Source organism: Phalaenopsis equestris, unplaced genomic scaffold (genome assembly GCF_001263595.1).
Source record: "Phalaenopsis equestris unplaced genomic scaffold, ASM126359v1 Scaffold000531, whole genome shotgun sequence".
Taxonomy (NCBI): domain Eukaryota; kingdom Viridiplantae; phylum Streptophyta; class Magnoliopsida; order Asparagales; family Orchidaceae; genus Phalaenopsis; species Phalaenopsis equestris.
This window is the reverse complement of record NW_018164971.1, coordinates 1267100-1277046: the sequence shown is the minus strand read 5'-3', so window position 1 is coordinate 1277046 and position 9947 is coordinate 1267100. Positions and strand designations below refer to the sequence as shown.

Sequence of the window (9947 nt, the reverse complement as noted above, 5' to 3'; positions counted from 1 at the left end):
GCGGGCGACCCACTGTCGTCGGCCGTCAGTGTCATCAGACGTCGGCGTCACTGGCGGGGCGGGAGGTTGCTGACGGCGGGACGCGATGTTTTGGGTGTTTTGAAATTAGACAAAAACATATTTTTTCTATTTTTACTATTTTAAAATATAAGTGCTACTCTAAAAAAATAAAAAAAATAGAAATAAAATAAAAAAAGAGATTAGTAAATATTTTTTAATTTGTTTTTAATTTTTCTTTTCCATAAATAAAAAGTAATAAAAAAATTGAACCTACTTTATTTATTTTTTTTTCTATTTATAATTTTATTCTCCCGAGTATTCAAGGGATCGAGCTCAAACTTTCAGAAGAATCTGTGAAGTTTTTTTTTCTTGTGCATCAAGGTGGCGCACCCAAGCAATCTGTGTAAGTTTTTTTTTTCTTGTGCATCAAGGTGGCGCACCCAAGCGAGTCCGAAGACATCGAGAGGTTCTTCTCAGAAGTAGAGGAGGAAGTGGTGGGACCCTCAGCCGGGACACCGGAGGAGACGACGCCGTCGTCTTCCACAAAGATGCTTTCCATTTTTGATCGGGAGAGGGAGATGTCGGCCATGGTCTCTGCTCTATCCCATGTGGTTTCTAGCGGTCACCGCACGGACGCCGGCGAGCTGGCTGGGACCGTTGGCCGGCTGGTAACCGCTCGGTCGCTTCCTTCCAGTCTTTACTCGCCGGCAAAAGCGGTGTCTGCCACGCCGTCGTCATCTATTATCTCATTTGGCGGCCGCGGGATTAAGAGAGAGAGAGAGGAAGTGAGTTCAGATTTGACAAGATATTGCAGAGGTTTCCTCGAGTTCGGGAGTTCGTCTGGTGCTGCTTCGTCCCCTGCCGCAGGTGGTAATGTTTAAAATAACGATTTTTTTTTTCTTTTAATTGCTCCTTTTCTACTATTCATAACTCATTCTTGATTTCTATACAAAAAAGGTTTTGCTTTTCTAATTAATCTGTGAAACACAAAATTTTTTAGGATATTCAGGGAAAAAAAAACAAGGAAAGACATTTGAGGTTTATGCCAAGCGTATTTATTTTCTGAAGTGGGAAGATAAACCCAAAAGTTTGTCTTTTACTCAGTTAACATACTTCGCCTGCTTTCTATCCTTATCTTTTGCTTTATTTAGCTCTAAGTTGCATCTACACGTGTTCTTTTCTTCACCACAAGCATCCTCAAGAACTCTCCACATAACTCCATTCCATTATATTTTAAAATGCGTCCAAACATTTAATCTTTTCTGATAAAAATGCCTGCTTTTTTTTTACTTTAATCGATCAGTTTGAAAAAGCCTGCGATTTTATGTTAGAAAACCTCTATCCGTCCCTTAGAATTCAATCTCACCCATTGTCTATCTAACCATTGCATTCCTATAATGATACAGTAAGAGCGCAGAGCTTGTCTAAGGAGGCCCAATCCCCTGCTCCGGCTACCACGACAGCACTGACTGCAGGTGAAGTTCGCCGGAGATATAGAGGTGTCCGGCAACGGCCATGGGGTAAATGGGCGGCAGAGATTCGGGACCCACACAAGGCGGCTCGTGTCTGGCTTGGCACCTTCGAGACGGCCGAAGCGGCCGCGAGGGCTTATGATGAGGCGGCGCTTCGGTTTCGAGGAAACAGAGCAAAGCTTAACTTTCCTGAAACTGTTCGTGTTCGGCAACCGGTTAATCTTTCTCCGGCGATCCACTTGCCGGAATCTAGCTCTTCGGTTAGCCATTTTGAACACCGGCCGTTGCTGAGGTTTCGATCGTTTGATGCTCCTAGAGAGTACATGGAGTACACGAGGGTGTTGCAGGGAGGGGATTATCGAAGAATGCAGCCAACCGCATTAATGGGTCAGTTTATCTATCCGAGCTCTTCCACGGCGTCGTCTTCTCAGTCGTCTCCAACGTTTAGTTCTCATTCGTTGACGAGAGGTTCGGATACCGCGTCTTCTTCGTCGGCTTCGATGCCTCTATTCTATTTACCGCCGTCCGAAGCTAGACAGAGCAGTTCCCGACCACCAGAAGACAGTCCGGCTCCGCCGACGTCAGATTCAGGCGAGCATCCGCCTGCTTGTTCGGGATAAAATTATGGAAATATTCATAGGAAATTGTATGTTCGGGATAAAATAAAGGATAATATTTTTCCCGGCCAGCATGAAAACAGGAAAAAATAGTTTTTTTTTTTTTTTTTTTTTTTTTGTTTTTATGTTTTAATATATGTATTAATGTTGAATTGTTTGTTCATCTTGCTGTTTGATTCAATTATTCTTTAATGTGACGTGTTGGGAGGTAGGAGCAAGGAGTTGAACTTCTTCAGATGGATGCCAAATCAAAATTTGTCTTTTTATCTTATTCTTAATTTATATGTGTTGTCCTTCTTTTAATTAGTTCGTTGACCACGTAGATTTTGAGAAAAGAGTGATCGGCGCTTGATGCCAGACGGCAAAATTTTCTTATACTGTTGAACACATAATCATGTGATTTTGCTGTACGTGTAAAAAAATAATGAAAGATTTAAGAAAAATATTATATTTAGTCTTTTTTTCTGTGTAATAAAATTTTCTTTTTTAAAATATATTGGTTCCAAAAGAGAGTTCTACTGAAATAATTGTCAATGATAAAATTTTTAACCTTCAGTTATATTTTGCAAATTTCAATTTTAGTGTTTAGCTTCAATTTAAAAAATTCAGAGTTTTTTTGTTCATTGGTTGATCCGGCGAAGAGGTAATGAATATAATATTAAAGAGGTAATGAATATAATATTAATTAGATATGGGGTAATAATAAAAAATATAAAAAAACAAACCAATAATAGTTTAAGATATGAAAAATTGTCATAATTTAGCATACAATTTCATTTTTGCAATTATAAATTTCAAATAGGTGTTAAGTTATAATTTAGTATGTATTATTCTAATAATTCATTAGTTATACTAAAGTAAAATCATTGACAAAATATATAAAACAAATAAAATTTAAATAAAATCATTAGAATTTCATGCACATTTCATAAAATTTAACATACTTAGAGATAAGATAAGAAATAATAATTAGAAAAATTAATAAAAATAAAAAATAGCTTAGTTTGAAGATGACATGTTCAAAAGTCATATTATTTATATGTCCACCAGCTCCTTCTTCGAAAACTTTTAAATCATCACATTCAATACTTCAGTTGTAGCATTATTGAAATCTTCACCTACAGATTTAAGATATTTTTCTATAAATGTGCAGTATAAGCAAATAAGTAATATAAGCGTTCAAATTTATAAAAAAAAAATTGCGCTAAGATTGTATATTGAGTGCTATATTGGAATCTTCACCATATGGGATAACATTCTCTCTGTAAATTTCACTCTCTAAATTACTAGTCAAGTTTAAGAGAATGTTCTTCATTAACTAGCCAAAAATCGATCATCTCAATACTCATGTTATACAAAGAATCATAACCTCTTTTTTTTTTCGTACGCAATCTAAATTATAAATATAAAGAAGTTTCAACTTTGTTTTAACAGTTAATATGTATTGATTAAAAATATAATATATTCTTCTTCAAAACTTGAAAAACATAGTACATTTTTTTAAATTTGAGGTTGTATTGAACATAAAAGAGATTATTTAGTCTTTGATGCTCTAGATTATTCCTTCGCTTCGTATGAATTCGCCCAAAAATACTTCAATTTCTTTCACATCCTGAGAAAGAAGAAATTTGACTAAGAATCCTTTAGCTGATTTTTTGTTGATTTGGAGCACTTGAGTCAAACGTCTTCTACCATTTATCTAGAAAACAAAATAATTTAAAAGAGATACAATTCAAATACATGTGTAAATGAAATATTAGTAAAATATAACAAATGAACTTACTAGGTTGCTTTTATTTGGACATTGTTAGGCTTTGGGCATATATCCTTATTTCCAATAATCTCAATCAATTGCATAATCTCATGCTTATTACAACATTTTTCTTTATTATATTGAAAATGTGCGTTCAAAAAAAGGTTGTTGCATTGATGCTTCGTCGAAGATGATTTTAAACATTGTACTTCATTTACTTCTTGATTTGGCCAATTAAGATGTTAATATTTGCTGTGAGAATATGTAAGATCTGTGATGGTATCATCTCAGTCAACTAATGGTAAGAATCACATTAAATTATATGGATGAGAATGTAATTCATATGGTTGAGGCACATAAATAGAGAAATAAATTTTGAAGGGTGTAGAATTAGAAGACTTTAGAGTGACAGGCTAAAACCCCCAATTTGATTTATAGTTTTAGGTTTTAATTCGAGATGTTAGCTTCCAAGTGGAGGGAGAAGAGGGAACTCTAGAGTGAGAGCTAGTATCTTTCCTACCAAACCCATCTTTAAGAATATTCAAATTTTAAATTAGCTAATGTTATTTATAGCATCTCTAATAAGGTTAAAGAATACTATTGCTCCTATTTGGCACAACAAAATTTGAATACTTCCACAACAGAATTCTTGTACTTGTTACTGATTCATGATAAGAAAAAAAGATATTTTATTTAAATTGCATTCATCTTACAAATATTTAGTTAAATTTAGTTGGCTCTTTACTTTATTTTCAATTATAAAAAATTACCCAAAAGAATCGAACTTTCATTCATATTATAGCATCTATAGTGTAGGTAAGAATATTTTGTAAAATAGAATTTGTTATCTAATTTTTTCTAACTTATTAAAAGATTAAATTTCTTCCTATGGCTTCGATATTCAGAACATAATAAAAAAATCCTATATTATTTGATAACGATATATTTACTTGTGTAGTATCCCATATTTAAATATAATAATTAGATTTTTATTTTCTTTGAAGTTAAGTTTTTGATGTCGTTGCAAAGTAAAAAATATAAGTAAAGAACAATTAAGATTATAACCGCATTTATCACACCATCATATAAAATCTTGATCAAAGAATCGAAAGTCCTATTACTTGAGAAGAGCTCTCTCTTTATAGAATAGGGAAATGAAGGAAAATTATATTTCTAACATTGCTTTAAGGAGAATTGTACTTTTATTCTTGAAATATACCTCAGTGCACCTAGAGATTTGTTATCCTCTCACTCGATTGATTGGGGCCAAAGAGGTGAGTGATTAGTGCTACTAGTCCTTCTGTATGTGGACTATAGTCAGTTGATCCTTCATGTAAGAAAAGCTAGTTGTATTATTGTAGATAGTTGGTGAGACTGATCTGGTCCGTAGATGTTAGCCAGTTGGTGCATTGGGTCGGTCGATAATCTCCAATTCCTATTGGCTGAGTATAGTTAGCCCTAATAGGATTTGGGCATGTATCATTGGGTCGGTTAGGAAGGTCTGTAGCTTGCAATAATCAACCGGTTCTTCCAAGTTGGTCGGGTCCCTTTTCGATGGGTCAAGTTTTGTCATGCCACTTTTTATTAAGTTATCAGATTGTCTTGAGATTCATGCTAACACATTTTTGTGTACATGTTTAATTCCCCAATTCTTTTATTTTTGTAAGTTATGGTGTGATAAGAATAAGAGAGTTTCCTGCAAAGAAGTGAATAATATGTATGATTACTTAATAAAGCAATAATTGTACTACTCTTGAATTTAATGTCTGTGATTGATATAAATATGGAGTAAGGGGCGTGTTTTTCTCATCTTTCCCTCATACATTCTGTTTAAGTTCCAATCACCAGAATGGTTAATATATCATGTTCTAAGGCTGAAAAAGTACAACAAAGCTGCCCACTGGATGACTTTCGAAGACCTGAGACAGGAGACTTAATCCCTCCTGAGGGGAGTAGAGGCCGAAAGTGTTAGCGAAGTAATGAAGGAGACATGATCCAGAGGATCAAGTAGGGTCATCAGATTCAATACCTGGTCCCCTCGATGAGAAGGTATGAGTGCAGAAAAGATGTAGCTGAGAGGGGATTTGTGAGGAGGAAGCTCACTTGGGAGAAGCATCTCAGGTGGAAGAAAGTAGCCATCTGAAGGAACGATTAATTGGTCTGCCAGCTCCTGCTCATACTCTAACACTAATAGCATAACAAGGAACATCTAATGCTTTAGCACTGTGTCGACCACCAAAAATAGTTGTCAGGGAATTGTGAGAGAGGCCATTAATGCCTTAGTACCTATGGGTGTAATAAGGTGTGGATGTCCTCCCTTTTCGAGTTGCAGGATTGAGGATTGGTGAGGAAGGGTTCTTTTTCCCCACACTGGAGTGAGAATGATTCTTGGCTATGGAGGGTATTTATTGGGTAAATTTTTATTTTCAAATCCATCTTTATATTGTATTTTGATGTAGAAGACTTGATCCCAGAGTGGTGATCGTCAACTCATATTTGGCGGAGGTTGGTGCTGGTTCAGTCATCAAGTGGACCAAGAGTCTCTTGAGGTTGCTCTACACCATGATGAGGCTAATATTAGTCATCCGAGTTGTTTCAGGGTGGCTCAAACAAAGGTGGCTGGTAAGTCAGAATCTCCCAATTTGAGAGAATACCAATTTTGTAAAATAGAACAGTCATTCATCCAAAAGGTTAGATTTTATCAAGCTGGAGAGAGGCACCTACTGATTGAGCATGTGAATAAGTTAAGAAAGTTGGAGGAAGAAGTGGTTGTCATCTATGCTGAAGAGGCTACCCTTTGGGAGGAGGTGATAGTTCTTTAGTAGGAACCTCTATTTTTGTTTGTTTTTTTCTCTTTTATTTTAGAGGGAGTCACTAGCCTTTTGATCATCATATAATTTCTTTATTCAAATAAATCTCCCTCCCGAATCAGATCAGTGATTCAAAGAGGAGAGGAACTGAATAAGAAGGGGCATATGACAAAGCGACAAACAGAAGAAAAACACAAAACATGGAGAGCCTATGTGCGGTAAATCTCGTAAGGATAAGTTAAGAGTGTCCTCCTGAACATGATTTGGTGAAAGCACCTTGAACCGATATCTGTAAAAAAATACCGACATAGACTACCCAAAACCAGAGAGTTGGACGTATCCCACTTGGTTAATTAAATCTTAGGGGGTACCCAAGAATACTCTCGATAAAAAGAGTTTCTCTTGGATTATCATGAACCTGGGGTAATAAGTACTCAAAGGAAGGTTATTCCGTGTGGGAACAGTCCCGATGCTTCAAAGATCGCGCTAAGTCATCGGGCAGAGAGTGAGTCTCTCACACCCCGAATGATAACGGCTCATCGGCATATGGAGCCCACGAAATAACCTAAATCAACTTGACGGAGATATTCCAACACGTCAAAGCACATCCAGGCCAAAGGGCAGAGACAATTTGTCTTATCCCAAATGAGCGACAGCTCATTGGCATCGGGCCATCATGGTGATATCAACAAAGTCAAGGAGCGACAGGGCTCAAAGGGGCTCAACAAAAGAAAGGTTGAGTGATCCTAGAATGTAGAGGTAATTGGGTTGAGTACAACGGACCCGTCATCCACAGCTATTAGGACCCTAAGTCTACCTGGTCGTGAAGGTAGTCGACCCAACACGTCCTAAGATGGCCGGTCATCAATCCGTGAATTGCGTCGTCCACAAGAACCTCGGTAGCCCTAAGGTCAGAGGAAAGAAAATCTATCCTATGAATAAAAGCTGGAGCTCCAAGAGATGAGACTTATACCTGTCGAAGTGACAAGGATGCCTCATGAAAGAAAAGAAAGTGGAGGTTTAACTACAAAGCTGGAAACACTCCAAACAAAAGGACTTACACCCCGTCTGGGTCAGGGAGCTTTCTAACACCCTAGGCGCACTAGACAACCTCCTAAAAAAGGTATGCTGGGCCAGTTAGGTTGAGGAAGCATAGAGACTCCTCTTCGGGACATGCAAATATGAATGCAGTTATCTAGAGCGGTCCTTAAGTATTGTGGAGGCTCTATTAATATATGCAGGAAAGTAAATGTTGTAATTTTTAAATTAATTGGAAAGTAAATGTTGTAATTTTTAAATCCTGAATATTTTAATCCTAAATTTTTATTATCTCAAATATTTTATTTAGGATTTTGTAAAAAAATACAATTTTAGGGTCCTTAACGAGCTTAGATTATATCGTTAAATCCCAGATAAATCACAGAAAGAAATAAAGAAAACACATGCAAGTACAGACATACAATATAATGCAAAAAGCAAAACAAGCCAAATCTAAATAATAAAATAGGCTGGTGTCGTTGGGTCGACAACATATGCCAGAAAAGAAAAAAGCAGTCGGACTCCGCATATACATGCCCGGTCCTAATTCTATACATAAATATAAAATGAAGAATTAATATATGGGGCATGAGCATCTGCTCCTAGTCCCCTCCACATGGTTTCTGCGTCAAACGTCTCAGAACCCATGCCCGTATCTTATTTCTATTACATGACTCTCCTAGACTCTAAAAGTACATAGAAAAAAGAAAAAGACTCAATCCTGCATGAAAACAAGTGTCAGCGGGAAAGCTCACATGAAAATAATGTATCATGAGCCATGCCTTAAAAATGGGGGAGCTAAGAGCATCTGCAAGCAAAAGGGTCATAAATCATTAATTGCTCCCCCCATAGCGGTACCTATGTGTGTGCATATAAATAAGCTGGCTCCCTGCCAAGGAATGCCCTAGCACAATACCATACATATGTAACATGCAGTCACATCGCAAGCAGAATGCAAAATAATGATACCCGGGTAGGGCAACCAATCCAATAGAGAAAAATAGTCATGCATCGAAAAGATTACCTAGCACTCTAAATCTTAGCCTATCACACCATCTAACGAAAAGTGCGTCAACCTAGTATCTAAGTGTGGGGCAAGTCCGGGTATAGTATGAGTTTGATGGGGTTGTCATACTGGCCCCATCGTAAAGATCCGAAGGATCTAAAGGGTGTCAAAAAGAGTGGTGACATGATTTTGATTTATTTGATCTTTAGCACAGTCATACTTGTGTCAATCCCAATTAATTAACTCGCATTGCTCGTTAAGATCAACCCAGCAAGCAATGCTCGTTAAGGCATCGCTACAGACACTAGATCACTCTCCTATTGAGCAAGGCTCGCTACCCATGCAATCATGAAAATGCAATTGTAAACAGTCAAATGATAGAGTTATGAATGTACCGTGGGGTAGTGACTCAGAGAAAGATGGGCATACCGTGAAGGCAGCAACCCGAACACATGGCTGTGCCATAGCGACAGTAACCCGAAGGGTGGGCGAGCCATGGAGGCAGCGGCCTAAAAAAGGTGTGCCAAGGCGGCAGTGACCAAAAAGGATGAGCGTGCATTGGCGGCAGCGGCCCAAGGAAGGTGTGTCGAGGCGGTAGTGACTGAAAGAGATGGGCGTTCCATGCCAGCAGCGACCCGAGAAAGGAGTGCCAAGGCGGTAGTGACCGAAAGAGATGAGCGTGTGACTCCAACTCGATACTGCTAATATGCAAAGCACAACAATAATTCAGATTATATTTAACTTATATTTCCTTACTTTACAATAAAACCAAAAATTTGATCCTGAAGAAAAATAAGACTTTCACTTTTAAGTTATATATATTGGGATATTACCCAAGTATACATATCATTATCAATTAATATAGGACTTTTTGATTAAGACCTAAATATCGAACCCATAAGGAATTTATACAATATGCACTTTTAAAAAACTTTCTATTTTTAAAAAGATAATTACTTAAACTTAATATATTTTGCAGTAATAAAAATTCAAATATTTTTGGTATTTTTGATATTTTGACAAAATAGTAATAACTTAAGAAGATAACTAGAGTTTTGTAGATGAAAAACACTTAATAAGAAAAATATCTTTCTTCTTATCATGAATCAGTAATAATCATTGGAATTCTGTTGTAGAAGTATGCAAATTTTGTTGTGCCAAACAAGAACAATAATATTCTTTACCCTTACTAGAGTTGCTATAAAGAACATTGACTAATTTAAATTTTGAATAGTTATGAAGACCGGCTAG

General features: G+C 36.8%; 1 protein-coding gene across 2 annotated transcripts; it reads left to right on the top strand.

Moving 5' to 3' along the window:
* The first annotated feature begins 401 nt into the window (after window positions 1–401).
* Window positions 402–2125, top strand: LOC110028805 (ethylene-responsive transcription factor ERF110-like). 2 transcript variants are annotated; one of them, XM_020730804.1, is made up of 2 exons: window positions 402–867; window positions 1407–2125. In XM_020730804.1, the coding sequence occupies exons 1-2, from the start codon at window positions 549–551 to the stop codon at window positions 2090–2092; spliced, it is 1005 nt and encodes a 334-aa protein (XP_020586463.1). In that variant the 5' UTR covers window positions 402–548; the 3' UTR covers window positions 2093–2125. The 2 variants fall into 2 exon arrangements, with proteins under 2 accessions (XP_020586463.1, XP_020586462.1); XM_020730803.1 differs by having other exon boundaries at window positions 402–870.
* Window positions 2126–9947: the final 7822 nt, after the last annotated feature.